Here is a 25,647-nt window from a genome sequence, read left to right on the forward strand (position 1 = left end):
AGCAGCAAATTAATACACACATATACGTATAAATGTATATATAATGACCTTTTGTTTTGCATCCTTTTAATAGTCGCCGAAAATATATTATAAAGAAATTATTATATATCTTCTTCTAATTATTATAAGCATTTAATATTCTTTTTAGATAGTGGGAATTTTTGTTTTTTGAATTTAGTAAAGCACCGTAGTTGCAGAAAAGTTTTGTATCAAAATATTTTTCGATGACATTATCTATTTAATTGTTGTAACATTGCTTTTGTTACATTTAAAAATATATATACATTATGTACTTATATATATATAATAAAATATTAAGGCAATATAATACAAGCAAATGGAAAAAATAATAAATGGAGTCTATTATTGTTATATATTTATTTAAAACACGTTTTATAACAACAAAAAAAAAAAAAAAAAGTAAATAAAATAAATTGGCGATAAAGGCAATTATTTTATGCATATAAAGTGCATAAAACAAATTATATTTTAAGGAATTGAATAAAGACAGCTTTTCTTCTGTCTTTCGTTTTTTTTTTTTTTGTTATTTGTTCTATAGTTAATTGTTTGTTAATAACAATAATATACTTTTAAAGATTCTATAATGAATATATAAATATATATATATATATGTGTGTAAAATACGAGGGACTTCAAATTATGCGTATTACTTATTTCATTTATTCTTTTATTTTGTGTTCTATAAGTTTTTGCAAACATATGACTACTGATAGTTTGATTTTTTAATTTTTGGTTAAATTAAAATTTTTTTGCAATATGAATTTTACAGAAGAAAAAAAAGAAGGAATATACGTATACGCATATATATAAACAAACATCTATATGTACATATACAAAAATATTATTGTGAAAAGTTATTATTTTTATTAAAAGATATAATTTTTTTTTTTTTTTTTTTTTAAAGTAAAAATAATAAATTAATAAAATTTTGTAATATCTAATGTGATATTTAAGAGGGAAAGACAAAATGAATACAAAACTTCTTATTTCATTATTCATATTTCTTTGTTTACACAACGTTGCAAATGCGTACAACTGCTCAAAAGCAATGTCCAGCATAACATTTCAGGACTTTACATTGTCTAGTATAATTCATGCTCATACATCGACAGGTAAGAACTTAGGTAGCTGGATCCATTTCTTTTTCAGGCATTTTAATAATGGAAATGATGCTATAAAATATGTGGAGACAACAAATATAAATACTTTAGATGAAAAGGATCATCATTGTTTTATTAGAGGTTTTACGGTGTTCCTAATTCATGCTTATGCTAAGGATATAAAAGCCATGTCAAATACTGATAATTTTGAAACGTATTTCAGAAATTTATTAAAGGATATTAATCCTGATATTGCTAAAGATTTCTTAACGGTTTTAGATAACAAAATACTTTTAGATCATATGGATAGTATAATTCTTAAAGAACAGGATTATGCAAACTTGAAAAGAGATGTTAATATATTTAAACAAAATATAAATCCAGTAAATGGAAATAATCATGCTACCTATAAAAATGTTCCAACTAGACTTTTTGAGCCATATGAAATACGAGCCTTTAAAAGAGAGTATATAACTAAAGATGAAGCGTCAATTAATGCAAATGAAGTATATGCTGCTCGTGACTACCAGTATTTGGCTTTCCTTGGTGTCGTTGATCATTATTATAATTCTGATATAACAAAGCCTGCAAAAGGAACTTCTGTAGTTATTGAGAGTAGAAAAAGATTAGGTTTGAGGAAACGTAGTAGTTCACTTGCATTATTAGGGCCACATGAAAATAACCCATTTTTTGGTTTTTGTGAAAAGAATGGAAATGAAGAATATTTTGGATCACTTGATGATTTGTTGCCTTCCTTTTTTTCAATTATTAAAACGAAAATGCTGCTTGGACATAATAGATTTTTAAGAGAATTTGATTATTCCTTAATGAACAAAACTTACAAAATTCCTAATCTAAAAGGTTTTAGATTTTTGAAACAACTTTTTAGAAAAAAAAACTTAGAAAATTTTGTAGATATGTATGCTGGTCTAATGTCAACTGAGTTAGATTTTTTAAGAGAGGATTTTCTAGATTTATTTGATACTACCATAAATTGCCACGCACGTGAGTTTGCAAATCGTGCAGGAGATAACTATTTTGCTATTAAGGAGAAAAACATGGTAGCTTGAAATCTTTCTATATTTTTAGATTTACCAAATTTCTTTTTTAAATTTTAGATTCATGTTCAGAGATTTTTCTTTTTTTTCGATTTTTTGTGTTTTTTTACTATTATTTTTTTAAAATGTCGTGAAATACAAAAATAGCAATATCGATAGTATAAAATTTTATGAAGGTTTTCCATATGTATATATAAGTATGAATATGTGCACAACTTAATTTTTTTACAAATTTTTATATAAAAAAATAAAATGAACTTCACATCTTTTCTTTTTAAGGCCATTTCATTTTTTGTTAATGAAATATTACATAAAAAAGTTTGAAGTGTGATGTATGGAATTATTAAAGAATGAATTAGAATATTTCAACTCTGATTTGTTCATACGCTTTTGTTTGCGTTTGTGTAAATGTTTCATAGAACTTACTTTAATATAAACATAAGTTTTTAAATTTAGTATTCAACAAGGTTCTTACCATTTGCTCATGTAGTATTTTAGAAGCAAAAGTTAATATTTTGTTTATTTTTGTTTTATATGCTCCTTATCATGTATATACAAAAAAATAAAATAAAATAAAATGAAATGAAATAGAAAAACATGACAGGTGTCTATACTTCAAACACACTATCCCCTTCTCTAAATTGGTTTATTTGAATTAAATATATAAAATTATGTAAGAATAAAGAGAAGTCTCAAAAAAAAAAAAAAAAAAATTAGCTACTATCTGTATAAAAGTATTTGTTGTTTTATAATTTATTTAACGTGTATTAATTTACAAAAAAAAAAAAAATGATGTATAATTTTTTGCCGTTTCTCTTTACATAATTTGTCCCTTTATCTCATTTTGGTTAAATAAAATATGTTCACTATCAATATATATCTATGAACTTCACTTTTTTAATAATGAAAAATACATAATAATATTTTTAAATGGAGAATTAAGCATAAAAAAGCCCCTATATTTTTGATAACATGTATTTGGTGAACCTTGTTATTAACGCTTTAGCTTTCAAACGTCGGAGCACCCTCATGAACGCATAAATTACCAAAAGTTGCACTTCCATTTAACGCAATAGTCCAAAGTCTTCACACATATGCATATATATATATACACTTGTATGTATGTAAAAATATCAATATAATACATGTTCGTAAATTTCCCACATAATCTCCTCAATTTTTCTGAAGACATGCCTATATTTCGAAACATTTGTATTGAAGTTGAATTTTTTTTTATATTTTTAAGGATGAACATTAAAATTATTTTCACTTTATCATACAATCACTTTTCAAGTATGTGTATTTATGTAGTTGAAAAAAGACTTTACTTCTTTGAACATATATATATGTAAAAATATTTTGTACTTTCATAATATGTGACCTTTTCGTAAACGATACAATTTTTTGCACATTCCTTTTTAATATTTTATTTTTATATGAGTTAATATATTTTATAGAACTTGCATAATAAGATGTATTTAAAATAGGTTATATAACATGATGGTATAGTAAATAATATATAATTAAAAAGTGAGTAATTCTAGGATAAAAAAATGGACCCACTCCATAAGCTTTCTAGAAGTAAAAGATTTATCTTTGAAATTATTTAAAAAAAATTAATACTTTTTTATGTGATACGTGCACACATATATATATATATATATGTACTTGCTTTTATAAGTATTGTTAAAAAAAGTAAAATCTTAGCTCCAACAAAATTTTTGTAATTAATAATGTTAGGAAAACACATGTTTACAAATACAGTAGGCAATAATTATAAGGGATAATGAAAAAAATAACAACAAAAATGGCTGTAAAACTTTAATTTTGATATGAGAAATAAATGGAAAGCCATGTAATATGAAGAGTGCTAAGTTTTATAAAAAATAATATTATGCTTTAATGTGTGCGCCACTTAAGAGTATTTAAAGGAAAATAATACGCATCACACAGGAAAAGCCATATAGTAATATTCTTATGTATATATGTTTTGTTATTATTATTATTATTATTATTATTATTCAAGTTTTTCACTTCTTAGTGTCTGTATTTTCATTTACCGGATTTTGTAAAATTATTTTCTTGTTCTATTATTATTCCCTATATAAATTTTTCTCTTTTCCTTTCAAAAACTTGTATCCTTTTTTGTATTTTTTTTTCTCAAAATTTTTCCTTCTTTTTTCCTTATTTTTTCACCACATATTTCTCTAATTTCAATCAAAGAAGAATCAGGAAGAGAAGTTCAGAGTCTCTATTGTATTCTATTTTTTCTCTAATAAACTGTTTATTAAGATGTTCATAAAATATGAACATGATTATCACCATCAATACTATCACCTATGTAAAAATATATATTCGTATCTTTAGGATTACTCCTAAAATCGATAACTGTCTTTAAAAAATGTTTGCATAGATTTTTTAATAACTCTTTTCTTTCTTTTTTTTTTATTTTTTTTAATATATCTTTATTAATCTTTAACATGATATATGTATTATAAGACATACATGCTGGATCCCCGAATACAAATATCTTCCTGGATTTATCATATTTAGGAATTGTAAATGATTCTTCAATAGTTTTTTTATTAACTCTTTCTTTATTATTACTGATTTCAACACTATTTAAATTATAATGTACTCCTAAATTACGAAGTTGTATATATAATTTTCCTTTTTGCTCTACCAACTTTTTTTCAAAAATCTCTTCCTCTATTTGAGTTTGTTCTCATATTTTCCGCCCCTTCTCATTACATTGGTTTTCTTGCAAGTTTATAAATATATCCTTTTTCTTCAAATTAGGTATTTTTTTTATATATAATAAATCAAAAAAAAAAAAAAAAAAAAAAATGTTTATATTGTCTTTTTTTATTTTGTTATAGAATATATATTTGATTGAATAATATTATAAGGGGTAAGAGGAATAAATATATACATATAAACATTTACCCAAACATTCTGTCTTACATGAAAGTGCATTGAACAAATTATAATCAAAATTATTTGGATAAATATTAATTTATGTATACGAGAAATATACAATGAAGAACGAAATATTTCGATAAGAGTATATTTTTTATATGAATTCAAATTATCTTTTACAAAATTAGATTCATTATTACATTTCTGTATTAAATTCGTTGTTCTATTATTGTCATAAGTTTTATAGGTAATGTTTATGTTCACACCTTTGGTGCTTCTTTTATTGTTATGTTTACGATTTGATAAACTACATGAGCCATGATGTTCATAATTCATTTCATATTTTTATAATAATACTAAAAAAAAATTGGAGAAATATTTTACGTTTAATTTATTTTACATTATAATTAGCAAGAGTAAAACTGATGTTTCTCCTTAGGGTAGATATTATTAACAAGAAAAAAAAAAAAAAAATTATATATATAAAACTATTAAAACTATATATTAAAATAATAAATAGTGCGACTTAATACACTATTCCTAATAAAAAAATAAAAAAATAAAAATAATAAATAAATAAATAAATAAATAAAAGCAAATGATAAAAGAATTTTTTTTTTTAATTTTAAATTAAAAATGTACGTATTCTACCAAAAAAACGCAATAAAACAACACATATATAAAATATTGAAGGAAACATTAAAACTGTAAATTCTCTCAAATTTTATATTGTACTTTTCATTCATATGATAAAAAGAAAAAAAAAGAAAATAGATCATTCAAATTTTTATTTTTTAAAATATTTTTCATAAAATAGAAATTATATATATAATATTATAACTGGCACTCTGAATTTTGTTAGGAAAGAATATAATGTTTTTGCAAATTGAATATTATACCGTTTTTTGAATATATCTTTTGTTTTTTGTTTTTTTTTACAGCATGTTGCATGCTTATTTATATGTATAAATATATATTTTACTGTATCATAAAAATTCCTAATTTTATTTACAATATATATAAACAGAATTGTTTTCCTTATGTTAAAGATTTACTTATGTCTAATTTTAAATTTGGAAAAATCTTTTTATTTCGTTTATATAGTTTTTACAATCATTGAGTTATTTTTTTAAGTAGAGCATAAATTGTATTTTCATTAAAGTTCTTCTGTAACAAAAAAAAATATTTTACTTTTTTTTTAAGTGTGAAAAATAATGACATTGACACATCTGTATATATATCTACACAACATGAACTTCCCAATGGTGTTATATTATTTATAGTACTGGAAAAACGCTGATTTAAAATATATCAAAAAAAAAAAAATTAAATTAGAACAAAAACAATTTTCTGGATCGATTTGTAGTTGCCTTTATATTAAAGTTTTATAAAATGTATAACTTTTTTGATAATTGTTTTATTAATATGTAACTTAAACTATGTGTTCTAAATTTTAAAAAAATATATTTTTGAGCTTTTAATTATGGATTATTTGTGAATACTACGTTTTTTTTTTATTAGAAATACAAAACGATGATAGCGTTTTTTTTTTTAAATTGATCTCATCACTCTCTTAATAAGGACGATATTATTTTATTAGCTAAACCTAGAAGGATAAATGTTAGAATATGGCAAAAATCAAAAAAAAAAGAAACTAAATTTTATATGAGGCAAAAATGTATATCTGCATTAATTCGAATACAGAACAGGAAAAAAAAGTTTTTCTATAAATCTTATATATATACATATTATTCATATATATTTATTTCAATTAGAAAATTAAAAGGGAAAGATAATATTATAGTTTCGTAACTTCTAAAAGGGTATTGTAAGTTCATTTTTTTTTTTGTGAAAAATGGGAAACATATATCATAATTTAAGATGAAAATTTTAAGAATTATGTTTTCCCATATACCTAAAAAGATAAATTAATAATGTCTTTACAAACATTTTTTATGTGACCTATTTATCAGATAAATCAGCCTTTTTTTATTCTCATTTCAAATTTTACATTTTCGGGCTTGTATTTTAATTGTGTAAAATATGAAGAAATGATATATTAACCATACTATTATTTTTATTCATTTTTTTTCTGGTTATGCAAATATATTTCTATATATCTATCTATATATCTATATCTATCTATATATATATATAATAAGCTCACTTGTTATAAGAGTATTATTGCTTTGTTTGAAAAGTTTATATATTTTTACCCTTTGTAGTTGTCACTTTTTGCAGAGCAATCTATTTGGTAAATGTTTTATTTTACTCTGATAAAAATTAATAAAACTGATATTAGATAAAAAAAAAGTATGAAGTATTTCAAATAGATATAATAACATTTAATTTCTTTTTGTAAGGTTTAATATTATATAGAAACTTTTTTATTTTAAAAATATTATCTGTGCAACAATATATTTTTCTCTTTTTTAGTTTTTCGTTATTTTATTAAAAGCAATTGATATTCAAAATTTAGATTATCATAAATTTGTACTTGTATGTAAAAATATAATTAAAATAGTTAAGGTGTTTAATAAATTAAAAAAGTTTAACCAGTAAACGACACGTGCTGATTTTAAACTGTAACAGTACTCTTGGAGATGCTATAAATACTTTGAAACCTTATTCGTTATAAAAACACATCCATAATACATTTTTATTACAATAAATAAAAATGGGTATTTTTAGAACTAAAAGTTTGGTACGTTCGGTAATATTGGGCTTCTCACGAAAAACACTATTATAATAAAAATTTCTAAGAAAAGCCTAATATGCTTTTAAAAGAGCTTGCATTATTGAGTATATACATAAATGTACATATATATATATATATATGAACACCCATTTTTGTATATTCGTATGGAACATATACCTTACAATTTGCTAAGAAAATGAGAAAGAATTATTTACATCAAAATGCCCTCATTATGAATATCATTTAAAATTACCATTTCATGGTACAGAAATAATATTTAATAGTGAAACAATCATTAGTTTTACTTTATTTTATTTTATTTTATATTTTTTAATATATCTATCACATATGGGGCCAAAATATTGTAACGCTCGTTTCATGGGATTATATATTTATTAAAGTATTATATATAATTAGTGTATGGAACATTAATTTAAATATGGGGCAAATATAAGGTTTTATTAAAAAACAATGTTCTTAATTTTCACAAATAACTTAAAATTTTTGAATAAAAAATTAATGTTTAAATCTATAGGAATAATATATGAACTATTTTTTTCATATTTATCCAATTATAAATTTTAATTAAATAAAAGAAAGGAAAATTTTAAAAAACAGAAAATTCAAAGTTGTATATATATTTTAAATAAACGACATAAATATATCGTGAAAAAAAACATATTTGCGTATATACTTAAATATATATATATGTATATAGTATATAAACTATTTTACTGAAAAATATTATATACGGTTATTGTATATTCGTTTCTACATTTACATATTTTCAGAGGTGGTTTACATGTTTGCTTGTTCAAGCGTTTTTGTCTTTCTATTATTGTCTTATTTCTGTCCTAAATATTTGAGATCGTTTACTTTAAAAATTAATTATTATATTTTCATTTGGGTATAGCAATTTTCAAATCTTATATATCATCATTCTCCTCTTGTTTTTCTTTTGCACATTTTTTGGATTTTTCCACCTTTTTCGCTTTTTTTTTCTGTATTAAAAAAAAAAAAAAATTAATTTAAAATGAGTGCTTTTTTTTTGTATGAAAAAATAAAACACATAAGCATACATAGATAAATATATACAAAAACAAATATAAATATATAAATTCCCAGAAAAACATAAATATACATAAATAAATATATATATAATCCTTAAAATTTTCTTCTTTTGGTTATTACCCCTTTTTGTGGTGTGTTTTTGAAATAATTTATTAAAAAATATGCATTAAGCATTAATAAAAAAACTACTATAAGTGCTACATAATGATTTTGAATATAATGCATAACTCCCTTAGCATATGATGCAAAAAATTGTAACTTAAATAAGGGAGATATCATTGATGACGATGGACCAAGATTCAATGTTTGTGTACTAGCAAGTTGCTGTTGTTGTTGTTGTTGCTGCTGATATAAAGCCACTCTACGTTTATAACAAGGAGAATTTTCTATGGATTCTCTTAATTTTCTAATAGACTCTTCACTAAATAATTCATCTAAATTGGGTGGGGGTTCAATTTTTTCTGATGATGGTAATTCTGGAGCACCCTCTACAGTAGTATTATGTAATGGTTCGGCAGTTACTTCGGTAGATGTAGATGCTGCTTCTGAAGGAGCTAAATTACTTGAAACAGGAGCTTGAACATTTGGTGCTTGACGAACTTGTTCAGCTACTTGACGAACTTGTTCAGCTACATGACGAACTTGTTCATTTACTTGATTAGCACGTTCAGTTACTACATTAGCATGTTCATTTACTTGATTAGCATGTTCAGCCACTTGATTTGATAATTCACTGACATTTGTAGTTCTATGCGCATTTATATCATTCGTTTGAGAAAATCTATCTTCGGCTAAATCTAACGAATTGTGATTTACGTCTTTTGCAACAGTTGTTTGTGGAACGTGGGTAGTTTCTCGTAGACTCATTTTTATAAAATGTAACTCTCAAGATTTTTCTATTTATAATATTTTTTTCTAAATGTTATTTTCAAATATAAACCGTATACCTAATTTTAAAAAACAGAAGTACATAAAAAGTGGGATAATTACATCTATATCAAAATGTACAAGGCTTACAAAATTTAAAATTTTAAAAAGAATGCAAAAAATGCATTACCACAGGACGTTAAAAAATTTATTATATATACTGAATATTTGTTATCATGTTCATTTTTTTGTAATTTTATGGTTGTCCATATGTACAAATAGACTAAAATGCACATTGTAATTTATGTTATAAAATCAAAACACATATCTCTATTTTTACTTTAATTTAATAATTAATCTTTAAAAGGCTAATTATATAACATTATATGAAGGATGTACACAATATAAATGAATATATATATATATATATATATGCTTTTTTTTTATTTTTAAATACCTCTTCGAGAAGAAAATTTAATATAAGAATAAAAAATATATAACTTCAAGATATCTCTAAATTCGTTATTATTTCTAGAATTTTTCACGATAATATACTTTTAAAAAATAAATAAAACAAATAAAAAAAAAATATATTTACAGAAAATAAAAGATATAAAATTATATACAGATTTAAATAGCAAAAAAGTAACACTACTTTTTTTTTCTTAGCTATATTTTTAATTAAAAGAATTATTGTGTAATATTTAAAAAAATTATAAACCATAAATTGTTTTTTGTTGCACAAAATTATTTCAATGAAAAAATAAATTAAAAAAAAAATATAATAAATTAATGTTTTCAGAGAGATTTATTATTTTATGTACATAATAAATAATAAAATATTTTATTTTTCTTTTAATATACTTCTAAAATAGCTAATTTTACATAAATTCATAAAAAAAAAAAAAATATTATATATATTTAATGCTTCTAGGTATACTTAAGGGTTTTTTTACAAATAATATTTTTTTAAATATTAAATTTTTTTTAAATTATTTTTTACATTTTCTTCTTAATTTTTTTTTACTTTTAACAAGAATAATATAAAGCAAATAAAATTAATATAGTTATAAGTCAATATATACTATTTCCTAATTTTGTTATAGTTGTCCACATATAAAAAAATGATATATATTTTTTTATGTTATGCATACGGGGTTTTTATTTTATTATTTTGTTTGAGCATAATTATTTATCAAGTCCATATATATATATATATATATATAAATGTTAGTATTACCTTACATCCGAGAAATATGAGTTTATTAATTTATGGTTTAAATATATTATTATTAAATTATATATTATTCATTAGCACAGACTCATTTTATGAAATATCTATTACATTTATAATATAATAATTTGTATACTTGGTGCTTTTTAGTTTAATTACTTTTTTTTTTGTGCTTTTATATTATTGTATATTTTATAATTTTGCATGTAATTTAACTATTTCTACTAATATAATATGCTCGTAATAATAAAAACAATACAAAAAAGAATAATAAAAGAGCTGAAATTTTATTTTAACGATCTTATTTATATATCATTTAAATAAAATATTTTTTTTATTTGGACAATTAATATATTCATTCTCTAAATTTTTTTTTTTTTTTAAAGAAAATGTAGAAAGCATTAATTATATTTATATAGTGTATTATGCATATTTTCTTTTTAAGTATTTTAAACCTATTTCCTTAGAAGATTCCTGTTACAGGTAGCTTTTCCTTATAAAAACAATGCATAAACAGAATATAGTAATATTACGAAAAAAAATATAAATAAATTTTAATTACATTTGTAATGAAAAAGAAAATTGATCATGACATATATTTATAAGTATAAACTTATATATATATATTAGTTTAATATAAAAAAAGAGTAGAGCATCTCTTTATAGTAGAGTGCATATTAATAAATCTTATTTTTGCATAATATAATAAATTATGCTTTTCATTTTATATATATATATATATATATATATATATATACGGAGTATAAAAAGGCTTATTTCATATTTTACTATTCACATAGCAAAATTGCTAAGATAATAAAATTGGCATACTTTCTCTTGTTAGCGAATAAAGAGTAGTTTATATATGTGTATGTCATAAATAAAAATTTGTTAATATGTTTTTTTTCCTTAATTTTTTCGTGTTGCATTTTTGTTACACTTTTATTTTATTCGTGTATATAATTATTCTATAATCTTTTTATACACGATGGCTGCTATGGGTATTATATTTTTACCGTTTATTATTTTTATTACGTTAAGATATTTAAAAGAATTTTATGTTATTCTTAGAAGTGAAAGTTTAATTATATATAAAAGTAAAAAAAAAGGCTTATGGATTTAGAAACTTGTTGCGGAAATTATACGAATAGTATAATCCTATTACAAATTAAAAATCGTTGTAATACCTTATTCATTATGCATTGTATGGAACGAAACATTAAAATTAAAAGGAATTATTGAGGGGGGGGGTTTGTTAATAACGTTTACTACCAATGTCTGCTCAATTTTTGCTTGTGATATTTTTTTTTCATTCATCAATAAAATAAGTATCTGCAGTGATGGTAAGAAAATAAGCCATAAAATTTATATTTTTTATTTTTGGAATTTTTACAAAAGACAATCAATAAAATAGAATGCATATATATATTTTTTTTTAATTGATAAATAGATTATGTTCACCATAAGGAAATATTTTAATTTATCAGTTAAATGTCTATTTACTATTTTTACTTTAATACATTTTGATTTTCTATTCTCTCTCTCTCTCTATATATATATAACCCTAGTAGGAAATAAAGTATGACAAAACGCTGAGCAGGTCATAATAACAAAATGTCAAAATTATGTAGAGAGTATAAAACAGTTTGATAAAAATAATTATTTATAATACAATCCTATAAATTTTTGTTTAAATTTTACACTTTAATTTAGGAAATATATACATATTATTGTGTTTATATAAATGTACACTTAATATATAAAAGCATGGAAAAATCATTTATTTCATTTGAGTCATCAATTATGAGCTCTTTTTCCCCCTTTTTCATGTGCTTTACAATCTTCTGATATATGTTTGGTGAATTGGGTACATATTGTTAATATTTAGTTGATTCCATATTTTACAACATACAAAAATTATGCGTAACAAAAAGGAATAATATAAAATTTAACATCATAATAAAAAATGGTATTGTACATATTATAGCATTTGCCAATGTGTATTATGTTTTACTATTTTTCCTGAAATATATAAAGAATTATTACCAATTATTTGTCTATTAAAAGAAAATTATATTCAATTTTGAAAAATAACTAAAAATTATTAAAAAGTGAAAAATACTTTCCATAAAAATAAATATATTAGGAAATAGAATAATTTACAAAAAGGGAATTTTTCTATATAGTAAATAAGCAGCTCAAAGCTCTTTGAATATAAATTCTCTCAATTAGTTATTTTTTACATATTGCAATAATTTCGATATAAATAAAAGTAAATAAATTACAACTGTTTGTGTTATAAAATTAAAATCTACATTTAATAAAAAAAATATAACATTTTAATTCAGTATATTCATTTAAATTTTATTATTAAGAAAGTAAATACAATAATTTGATAAATAGTTAAATAAATTGGTTTTATCTTTAATAAGAAAATATAGATTTCCTCATGTGATAATTAATAAAAGCGCAGTGTTTGACGTAAAGATGGAATAACATTTAAGCTGCAGTTAAATCATGTTCTCTTTTTTCTCTTTTTTTAAGTTCAATTAAACTCATTACGCGTAATATATCATGTGAATAACGATAATTTTGTCTGCATTAATAAGTATATAAAAATGTATTTTTTTTTTTTTTCTTTCTTTTATTTGTTGTTTTTTTAAAGAAGGACGATTAATAAACTTTGGTACTAATAAAATAATTATAAGGGAAGTTTATTTGTTTTTAGAATTTTTTATAGTAGCATGCCATTGAATAATGCTTAGTTCGATTAGGGGCTTTAGAATTTGCATCAATTTTTTCAATTATTTAGAGCAAAAAAACTCGTAGTTTGTGTAATTATGGGATTAATAGTTCTTTTAACTTCAAATAAAAAAAAAAATATATCGATTGGACATATGAAATATATTTTTTTTTATCTTAACCAAAAATGAACTCATATATATATCTACATATGTATAATGGAACCTAATTTGTGCAATAAATAATTTCTAATAAATATATCAAACATTCTTGAAAGGATTGGAAATGTTACTTAAACAATTTTGAATTTTTTTAAATGCCTTACATCCTACATACTTGTTGGTATTTTCAATAAATTAATATAGGGTGATAAAAAATTTGCCAGAGAAGGTAAAAATATAAGTAGAACTAAATAGAAGCATTAATTAAAGTCAAATTTAATTAGTGTACAAGTATAAATATTTAAAATTTTTTTATAATTATCGTTGAAATTATTTTTAACACTAGTTGTTAATACGTATCTTTTTGTATAAATAAATTTATGTAATACAAAATAAAGCATGAAATGACCAAATGATACAAAAATTCATAGTATACAAAGAAATAAAGTATCTATCTTAAAAGTTAGAATAATAAATTAAGCATCTAAAAAATAAGACAAAAAAAAAAAAAAAAAAAAAGAAGAAAAAAAAAATGGTAAGAATAAATAATCTTTTTAAATTGTCAGAATATTTTTTATTTTTTTTAATTTTAAAATAATATATTCAATTAATTATTTTCCCTTTTTTTTATACATTTTTCAATTATTCATTAATTTTCTAGTAATATATTTATCTGAGAAGACACGTTAATTTTGTTTGCCTGCGTGTATACATATATATATAAAACATTTTTGGTTAAGATGTTTCTTTAATAGAATGCTTTAAAGAAAGTTTTGCCGTTCTAAGAAATAATAATGAATAAAAAATATATGACAAAAAAAAAACATTTTTTTTAGAATTTTTATTTTTAGCCAACATGAAAAAGCTTGGAGATTTATGAAGAAAATATATAATTTTTCTATCAGAAAACCTAATACTCGTTAAAACATTAGATAATGATGTTATTAATATTGTTTGCATAAAAGTTTTGGAACGAAAAGTTAAAAAAAAAAATATTTTTTCAGATCTATTTATTTTTTCAAATTTTTTAGTAATATTGTAATATTCGTCCCCCCTTTTATTTCTTACTACATTATCAAGATTAATCATCTTATATAAATTACTCTGTTATATATTACACATATATATATATATATATATATATATATATACATAATATTATTTACATACATACAGTATGTAATAATTCACGTACTTTTTTTATTTTTATCATATGCATTTCTTTATAAAACATGTACAAATTATAATAGGTGAATAGTGAGTTTTATATAAATAAATATAGTTTCTTATAATAACTTATGTTCTTTTTTTTTTGTTGTTTTTTAACACTAATATTATCATAATTATTTAAATGTACATAATTTTATATGGTGTATTTATTATATAAAATTACGTAGATCATATATAATTATGTTTATAATAATTAAAATATAAAAAAATTTCACTCAACTCAGCTGACTTAGTTTTAATATTCCTAAAATTTAATATAGTATTTAATAGCTATAAATACATCACATTATTAAATTTTATTCCTATTAACATTAAACGTTTTAAACAATTGAAAATAAAAATGTGAAATTATTTGATATTTTTGCTTATCTTCAGTAATGTTACCACCGTTGCTATCAGCATAAGAACCATGTAGTTTGTGTCTAATGATTGTATTCATTATGTTAATGTAATATATAAAAAAAAAAATTTAGAAAGTAGGCTTTAAATTCTTTTTGTTTCTTGCAAAACTTTGGTTAAAATATATTTAGTTATAGGTTACTTATATTTTTTGTTTTTAAATGAACGACAAAATATAACTACAATATATACATGTTTATCTTCGTTTTTGTAAAAAAAATTATTTAGATGATTATTTTATATTACTGACATAAAACAGTTATATTTGCTATTCTTATTATGTATATGAATTTTATCTTATTTTGAATAGTTATTTATGTATAAATAGTTAAATATAAACAAATATTTATACATATTATACACATACATATATTTTACTAAAATTAGATTTTGTGAGCTATTTTTCTTATTAGTAGCTCAGTAAGCTTTTACATTTAAGAACATTTTTAATCATTAGAGTATTACTTTTAATTTAAGAGCAAGTACAAAATGATGGTAAAGAATAGTAAGAACCCCATTAAATCCACAGGCGGTGGACTTAATAAGCATATATATAACAGGTATATTGCTGAAGGATAGAGATATAACAAATAATGATTTTGTGAAAGGAAAATTTAATTTTTCTTTTATTGTTAAAGTTCTTTCACTTACGCTCGTTATATGGATATGTGAATTTTGCAATAATGTAACATAATAAAAATGCAAAAAATATGTTTTGACAGTTGCATTATAAATGTTGTGTAATAACTGTAGTGTTTTGATCATTGTGCTATGATTGTCATATAATAATTCTTGTGTTTTGACTATTTTATTTTGATTGTTATATTTTGATTGTTGTGTCTTTTTTTTTTTTTTTTTTTTTTCTCTATTTTGTTTCGTATCCTGTATATTTTTCTTTTTAAAATAAAACTTTATTAACGTGGTAAAACGTACTTCTTTTTTTATATAAATTATTGATTACTATCTACAGGTTACAGCTGGAAGTTCCTTAAAGAAAGAAGTAAGCCACGGTAGTAGCACATTTAAGTTAATGACTAACAGAATAATGACTAATGTTGAAGAAGGTAACAAATCACAAGCTACAGGTACATGTGACACACTTGAAGATAATGAGAAAAAAGATAAAATAAAAGGTGAAAGAGAATCAAAAAAATCAGGTCGTACAGTAAGTAATATGGATAAAACATCAGGAGTAAAGGAAAACATAACACATAATAAGAATTCTTGTACATCACAAATGGCTGACGCCCCAAAGGTAATATTACACCACAAGGATTCAGTTAATGAGAAATTAAAAAGTGGAAAAGGGGATGGTAATGAATCATATAAAAAAGAAGTAGATATTTGTGAAGGGAGTAAAAAAGACGGAGATAATAAACAGAAAGTGGTTTGGGAGTATTTATGAAAAGGTTAACTAATTATAAAGAAATCCGTGAATCACATTTAGTAGATTTAAAGAAAAAAGTATCAGATATTAAATTATCATTTAATTAGGATCCCCAAAATTGTTCAGAAAATAAAAAGAGAGAATTTGCAGGATTTATGAAAAAGTTATCAGATTATAAGGGTATTTGCAAACGACATCTTACAGGATAAGCTAAAAGGGTAACAATTCTTAAAAATTTAATATTTGAAGAATCAAAAGGCAATAAAACAGACAGTAAAGAAGCAGATAATAAAGGAGGAAGAATAGATTATAATGAGGGAGAAAAAAAAGTAGATAACAAAGAAACAACATATAATAATTAATTAGGGAGAAAGAATAAGATGACGTTTCATTTGGCAATATGGGTATTTTTAAGGTTTTATTGAATGATATTTACAATAAAATAAAAAATATAAATTTATATTTTGGATGAAAAATGTTTTATATATAGTGAACTATGAAAAAGTTATTTATCAAGATGGAATTGTTGATAAAAATATTTTTATTGTAAAACGAAGTGTGATAAAATATACATTGCTTTGAGTTTCTGTTTCATTTGAGGCTATAACACATATATTTGTATCTCTACAACTTCATTTATATAATATATATATATATATATATATATATATTAAATTAGGTTCCTAGAGTGTGTATTAGTTATTTATATGTTCATAAAAGGTAAAAATTATAAAAGGTTAATTATATATGATTTTTTTGAAAAAGTTAAAAAGAATACTTTAAATAATATAGAGAAAATAGTGGAATCATTAAAAGTGTTTTATTTACGTAAAAAATATTTCTTGGGACTCCCAAACCATCGTATCCAGAACACAAGTAAATGCGTAAATATTTTGATGTGTAAGTGTAAAATTATGGATACGCGACCTTTATATAACTTTATACTTTTTTCTTTTCGTTTTTTTTTTTTCATAGGGTATTTTAAAATATGCTTTCAGTGCAATTTATTATGGTCTTTTACCATATATATTTATTTATCATTTTATACATATTTGAATAAATATTGTGTATTTATTTGAAGAAATATTTTTATTTAAGATATTTTTCATATATATATTATAAATGTGTAGATGTACATGAATTGTACATAATATTTTTTACAATGAAACTAATGTTAATACACTAAAATAGAGACTTGTGTTATATCCTTAATCATCTCAAATTGTTTTATTTTTTTAATTTTAAGTAATTATTGTAATCCGAACTTAAAAGTTTTCTTTATTTTTTTAACGTTAAATATATATGAATCTTACTCTTATACTTCATTAAAATAAAATGGGTATATCTTTTTAAATATGCCAATTTTTCGTTTTGAACAGCTTATTCATTCAGAAAGTATTCATAAGAATTGTGATAAATATGTTATAATGTATATTATTTAATGTAATTATGGATACACTTTCAATATTTTTATATCCTGTAACATTTAAAATTAAGGTTTGCACAGTAATTTATTAATTTATTTTATATTATTTTATTTTATTTATTTTTTTATTTGGAAGAATTTGTTGCTTAATTTGGAAATTTAAAAGAGGAATTTTTAATTTTTATATTGTATGCAGCGTTTAGATGTTGTTAATTATTTATTTACACATTGTGGGCGATCCATGAATGATTTGAACTGAAAAAGGCATAATAAAAAAGAAGGCACTCTATAAGAATGTGCACATGCACATACACATATAATATATATTAATATAGATACATGAAAATGATAATCTAATTATATTTTACAAATTAAAACTAAGGTGTTTCTACATTAAAATTAATTATGGCTTAAAAGATCGTATATTTAGTGAAGGATTATTTTAAACCTTAAAAAATAAATTCTAAAAAATCCATTATTTTATAGTACAAAATTTAGTTGAACACAGGTAAAAATTACACATATTAAGAAAAAAAAACTACTTTTAATTTTTTTTTTAATTTTCACGTAAAAATATTTCGTTTTTATACCAGGAATTTTATGGATATCTCCTTATAATTTGCTTAATATTTCCATAACAGCATTTTTAAAGAAAGCGTGGAAAAAATACAATGATTTATTTTTTAATATCACTATAATTAATATAAATTAGCACTAGTCATTTTTTTAAAGAATACATACTATTATACTTTTGTAGAATATTAATATATTTTCCCTCTATTCCATCTATTTTTCTGTTAATATATATATGTATACGAAAACATATATATATATATATATATAACTATAATAAATACCAGGAATATATATCAGTATATATTGATGATGCATATATATATTATGTCTTTTCTTATATGTTTCAAGAAAGTAAATATTTGAATGTAGCATTCCATATTGTTGCTCTTGTTTTGCTTTTTTATAAATGTTTATAAGAATTTGAGTATATCTATTAATATAATTCACCTTAAATAATATTATAGTTTATTTATCATTTTAGTTACTTTTATAACCTATGGAACTGTAATTTTCATGTATTTAAATGTTATTTTAATTTAAGTATTTATAAGACGTAGAAAAGAAATGTCTGAAAATTTTATTGAAAAATTTTTTTAGGTAACCAAACATATTATGTATAAAATAATATACACAGTATAAATTATTACAGCCCTTCACACTTTTTGTAAGTGTGCTTATAAGTGATACTATACTTTTTGTGTCATATTAGTATATCATATATTTTAAAATATCCTAAGAAAATTTTTTTCTCATTCAATAAAAGTTGTAAATATTGTAACTCTTTTTAAAATATACTCTTTGCAAAAAAATATAACTGCAAATTTTAATGAAATAGTGAATATATTTCTGAAACGTTTAATGATTGACGAACAGTTATTGTTCAATAGGAAAAAAACATAACCATACAATTTATATTAATCAAAATATTTGGTTTCTTAAATTTAAATGATTATTCATTTTACATTTTGTTATTACTTTAACTGAATGCAATTGGCAGTACTGATAATGTAAAATTATATTTTAGTACTTTTATTGCTAAGATGCTTAATGAGAAACTTAGTAATATTCTTATAAAAATAATATCTTCCTTAATACAAAATAAGGAAACATTGTGGATACCATAATTGTAGAAGCTTAATGAAAATGTTTAAAATGATCAATAGAAGTAATGTACATTTTTACATGTTTTATTACATAATGACAAGATACTGTATTCTTTCTTTTGATTATAAACCTACAATAATGTACGGCAAAATTTTGCATAGTAAAAAATAAAAATTTATTTTATGCATTCTGTATATATAAGATTATGGCTATACATGAATATACACACAGAAACTGATGCTTTCAAAATTATATAAATCTACTTATTTCTTGAACAAGAATAATTTTTAATAAATAAATTATTTTAAATTATAAAATAAAAAAAAAAAATTTAATATACATGTCATTCCGAATATTTCGAATTTTCCTGTGTTCTTATTGGAGCTTACGTATACTATATATAACATAATTATATACGTGAAAACATTCATAAATAACGCAAAACTTAAAAAAAAAAAAAAAATAAAATAATAATGAAAGAGTTTTAAACAAATAGAGAAACAAGAGAAGACATATATAATTTTCTTTGTACATATATGACAAAATTACAATATAAATTTTTCTAGTGAAGAAAAATTCAACAAAATCTTACTGCAAAAATATATTTATAAACGTATGTAAACAAAGAAAAAATCAAAGTTAATAATTTACGATAAATACAATTTTTCAGATATCAATAATACTTTGTACCAATAAATGGCAGACAAAAAATGGCTCTACGTACATATATATATATATGTATAAGAGCATATTTGTGCATCTTCTTTTTATACTTTTATGCTTTAAAGTTATTTAATTTATTATTTTCATATTAATTGTCATTATTCTTACCTTTTCGTGATTTTTCTACTTTCTTTGTTTTCTGTATTTCCATATTTATATACTAAAAGAAATCCTTTCACAAGGTGCTTTATGCAAAAATGCTAGATGATATCTATGAAAACGTTTTCAATTATATATGTGTACAATAATTTTATATCTCTTTAGTTAAATACTTTAGAGCTCTGTAATGATTTTGGTAAATGAAAAAGAAAAAAAAAATGAACAAACTTTATTATTCTTTATATTTTAAAATCACTTAAACATTTCTTGGAAAATGTATTATTCTTGGGAATCTGTTTTATTACTTTTCTCAGTCAACAACATCCACTTCTTATTATTTATCCATTCGTCAATAAGGGATTTTGTACATTTCTCAAAAACAATTTTCTTTTCTTTTTTCCATTCTGACCATTTATACCCTTCACCGGATATATATACATTTTCTTTAAGCTGGATCCAATTCATCCATTGTTGTCCTTCTCTAGCAACTCTCTCTTTCCATTTGAGCCAACGTTTCCATTCTGATATATTAAACCATTTAGGCCATTTCTCATTTTCCCAATGTGACCAATAATTATTTTCTTCAGATTTCCAATCACTCATTAACCATGTCATAATTTTATCGTTTTTCCATTGCACCCATTCCGATATTAACCGTAAATCTAATAATGATTCTTTTTCTTTAATCCAATTTTCAAAATCTGCTACCATAAGTTGTTTTCCTTCAGTGTGTATCCATTCTTTCCACTGAGTTTCATTCCATGTTGAAGATTTTGATAAAATATCAGATTTAATTTCTATATCCATATATTCATTACAATTCATCCATTTATTTTTTATGGATTTTATCCATTCATCCCATTCAGCTTCTGCCTCTTTAAGCCATTCGTCTTTTCTAATATTCATGGATGCATTAAATTGTTCCCAGTCTGACTCCAACCTCATCATCCAATTTTGCCATGCACAATTTTTTAGTGTTTCTGTTTCTTCTATTGCACCTTTCCAAAAATCCATTAAATTATTTGGTTCATATTCACTTCGGTTATTTTGTGCACTTGAAGACTATTTAAAAAATTTTTATACGTATGCATATGTTGTATAAATTTATAGTATTACGAGGGTTATCCCTCTACACTTATATATGTAAATATGCATATACATATGTGTGTATAAGTATGAGTATTTTTTTGTGCATATGTATGTGTTAATGTATATGTGGGCTTTTATCTTACTGCAGAAATATTATTTAAGAGAAGAACGAAAAATAGAAAAAATACAACAGTTGATAAACGTGAAACAAAGGATTTTGTGTTCATATTTAATAATATGTGCTTTCTAATTTCTGTAGTCAAAGATGAAAAATATGATCTCTGGGTAATTAAATCGCGCACATTCTTATTCGGCTCCATGTTATATATATTAGCAATAAACTAAAGATCTTTGAATGACAGAGAGTTCTATCAGAATTTAAACACAATTTATAATTATATATTATTTTTGTTTATGAATAGAATGTGGGTAAGCATTTCTAAAATATTATATGATTAATATAAAGAGGCTAATTACAAAATAGATATTACACAAAAAAATAATTAAAATTAAAAAAATAGCATAAAATTTAAAAATATTAATATCATTAATTATTTGTTTATAAAATTATGCAAAATAATTTTAAAATGGATAGTTAAATAACAAAAATTCAATATAAATTATGTATATATTTTGCAACCATCTTTTTCTTAGAGTGATACTATTAGATGTTCAACAAAAACTACGTACTATTTTTATAAAAATTTTATTTAAATTAATTATGCCTTTAGTAGATATTTATTAACTTCTCTGTAATGTTTAAATGACACTGTTTTTGTTCTTGTTTTGAAATCAATTCATTCTAATAAAGATAAATGGAACTTGATACGTTCGTTCTTATATTGATTTAGGATAAAAAATATATATATTTATTTATTATTTTTCTGGAGTATTAGGTATTGCTTGGAGGAGTTTAACATATTAGTATCTATTCGTTTTTACTAGTTTCTTTTTATTATTTCATTTAAAAATAAACTTATTAATAGATAGGATATCTATAGATAATTAGAAATATTCATTTTTTCTTTTCAATTTTTTTTCTCTCTAAATATATATACATTTTTATCACTTCAATTATGTATTTTATTTGTAATTAATAAAATAACAAAATATTGGTATGAAATCATGTTTTTAAAAAAAAAAAGAAAGAAAAAACAGGTATTTTAATACTAGTAATTAAAAATAAAAGAAAAAAAATATACGTTCAAAATATATAGTTATAAAATAATCACAAAAGGGCTAGTAAACCCCTAATAAATTTTATTTGTACATAAAATATATTTAATTTCTTTTCTTATATTATTATTTTATAAATTATGATGCTCTACAATAATATCCTTATAATATAAGCCCATTCATACGCAATTACCCATTATAATATATTAAATAATTTATATTTTTATTAACTCTCATTTTGGTAAAATTATTCTTACATTTAAGGTAAACTTTTTGAAAAATGAATACAATATGTTGTAATACAAAATATTGTAAACAATTATATTTTTAAAAAACTACTTAAATATGAATAATGCATCTTAAAAGAATTATAACACTTATTTGAACGACTTTCTTAGTCCTTATATTACAGTATTGCAGTATAGCAATATATATTAAAAAAAATATTCATTCGAAAAAAAGACATTATTTAAATATTATATGTACATTTAATGAGAACAATCATTAATAGAAAGTTTTGCTTTAAATATAGTATGTAACAAAGAGTAAAGGACGTCTTTTTTTATATATGGTAAAATAAAAATATGAAAAAAAATAAAATATAAAGAGGAACAACAACATTTCATGAATATCCATAAAATCCTTATCTCATTATATTTAGAGTAATATAGAAAATATAATAAAAAAAAAAAAAAAAAATTAAATAAAAACAAAAATTTGTGGGTTACATGTATTAAATAAATAACTATATATAATTATATAATATGAAAAAAGTAGACTGATAATTGAAATGGTCTTTCATTAATTATAATAATAGCTCACATACAAATTTTATATAATATACAATACTTATATAAGTTTTTTAGTTTTTTTAAATTACATTTCGTAAATTAAACAAAGTGCATAAATTCTATATTTTAATAATTTTAAATATAAAAACATATAATTTGAATATTTTTAAATGTGTTATTTAAAGGTGTAGCAAAAAGGAAAAATGTTTCTTACTTTTTAATGTTTTTTATATTAGAGAAATGATACAAAATGCTGCAAAACCGTAAAATGTGTTTAATTAGCGCAACTGTTTTTTCATGTGACGCTTAAAATAAATACATATATATATAATATATATATATGAAGTATATGTATGTAATTATTATAGATGTGCATATAGTAGCGTTCCCTATAGTGTGTAGATTCTTTTATGAAAAAAAAATTGATAAGGGCTTTTTCCCTTTATACATATATTTTAGTTTTGAAAAGATTAGTTTCATTTAAAGAATATATGTATACTTTGACACATAAAAGCAGCATACATTTTTATAATTAAGAAGATGAAAATATATTTTAAGAAAACAACAATATAATTTAATTTTTTTTTTTTTTTTTTTATTAAAATAAAAATAATAATATTCTATAATTTTTAAAGTAAGATATGTCAGATTCCATTGGCAAGTATATATTTTTGAATGTTCTAAATAGTTTGTAACATTTTTTCTATTTTCTACTATAGTATATAATATGTAATGCATATTGCGTTAAACAATATATTCGTGGGGTTAAGTGTTATCTGTTTGTATAATTTTTTATTATTAAAAAGTATAACTTCTGTAAATGAAACAATCTTAACAGAGGTATTGTGAATAAGTAAAATTATGTAAAAAAACGAACATTTTATATACAGTATATTTAGATGCCAATAAAATATTTGTTATTACATTATATCATAGAAATAATTGTTTATTACATTCTAATGATAAAAATTTAGTATTTTCATTTTTTTTTATATAGCGTATAGTTGAATAATTGAGGGAAAGGTTAACTAATATTAGCAATTTAAAACATACGGTATGAAGTTTTATATAATAATAAAAAAGGTATGAAAGAAAAAGTATAAATATTGTATGATCGTTAAACGTGATTGAGTAGTTTAAATAATGTAACTATTTGAATAAAATAATTTGAATGATTAATTATTCCTTTTGGAGAAGTAATAACAATAGTGTATATAAAATTATAGTATTTAGGAGACGTTTTTCCTTAGATTAAAATATGTGCATGCTGTAATCTTGGGTTACGAGTTTCCATGTTTTACAGAATAGTTGAGTAGATACAAATAAGGAATAGACAATGTATATAATTTAAAGAGGAAATGAAAAAGAATAAGTTCTTATGTTTCTTTAAATTTTATTTTTTTAAACAGATATAAAAACTAATTTCATTTTAATATATAATCGCACACTTATTGTTGACTTCGTGTTATATATTATGCACTCACTTGGTATATTCATTGAAAACCACCAGGGTTACATAATTTGTTAAATTAAGAAGCATGAATGGTGTGGTACTATATTGTGATGCAGTAACTATTTAACAAAATAAAATAAAAGAAAAATGTTACTGTTTTATTTTATTATTATTTTTTTTTTATAAAGTTTTAACTGAATTTTATGTTATCAACAAAATATAATTATGAAATAAATGTTCGTCTTTATTTCTCATTTTAAAATAAAAATAGAAGAATAATATTTATTAAAACATCTAGACTATAAAATTAGAACTAATATTGT

General features: G+C 21.5%; 4 protein-coding genes and 1 pseudogene across 4 annotated transcripts, besides 1 other annotated feature; 2 read left to right on the plus strand and 3 right to left on the minus strand.

Annotated features, from left to right (window-relative positions):
• Nucleotides 1–988: 988 nt before the first annotated feature.
• RAP2 (rhoptry-associated protein 2, putative) lies at nt 989–2,191 on the plus strand (the record flags this gene model as incomplete). Its single annotated transcript, XM_029003820.1, has 1 exon — nt 989–2,191. The coding sequence occupies one exon, from the start codon at nt 989–991 to the stop codon at nt 2,189–2,191; it is 1,203 nt and encodes a 400-aa protein (XP_028859901.1).
• A 2,284-nt stretch (nt 2,192–4,475) lies between these two features.
• Nucleotides 4,476–5,434, minus strand: PmUG01_06024800 (annotated as a pseudogene).
• Nucleotides 4,476–5,434: a sequence feature (hypothetical protein).
• Nucleotides 5,435–8,960: 3,526 nt separating this feature from the next.
• On the minus strand, nt 8,961–9,734 carry SBP1 (skeleton-binding protein 1, putative; the record flags this gene model as incomplete). The annotated part of the gene is made up of 1 exon (XM_029003821.1): nt 8,961–9,734. The coding sequence occupies one exon, from the start codon at nt 9,732–9,734 to the stop codon at nt 8,961–8,963; it is 774 nt and encodes a 257-aa protein (XP_028859902.1).
• A 6,796-nt stretch (nt 9,735–16,530) lies between these two features.
• PmUG01_06025000 (uncharacterized protein) lies at nt 16,531–16,905 on the plus strand (the record flags this gene model as incomplete). The annotated part of the gene is made up of 1 exon (XM_029003823.1): nt 16,531–16,905. The coding sequence occupies one exon, from the start codon at nt 16,531–16,533 to the stop codon at nt 16,903–16,905; it is 375 nt and encodes a 124-aa protein (XP_028859903.1).
• Nucleotides 16,906–21,094: 4,189 nt separating this feature from the next.
• On the minus strand, nt 21,095–22,224 carry PmUG01_06025100 (tryptophan-rich antigen; the record flags this gene model as incomplete). The annotated part of the gene is made up of 2 exons (XM_029003824.1): nt 21,095–21,877; nt 22,048–22,224. The coding sequence occupies 2 exons, from the start codon at nt 22,222–22,224 to the stop codon at nt 21,095–21,097; spliced, it is 960 nt and encodes a 319-aa protein (XP_028859904.1).
• Between the last annotated feature and the right edge of the window lie 3,423 nt (nt 22,225–25,647).

Source organism: Plasmodium malariae (genome assembly GCF_900090045.1).
Source record: "Plasmodium malariae genome assembly, chromosome: 6".
In the NCBI taxonomy this organism is placed as follows: domain Eukaryota; phylum Apicomplexa; class Aconoidasida; order Haemosporida; family Plasmodiidae; genus Plasmodium; species Plasmodium malariae.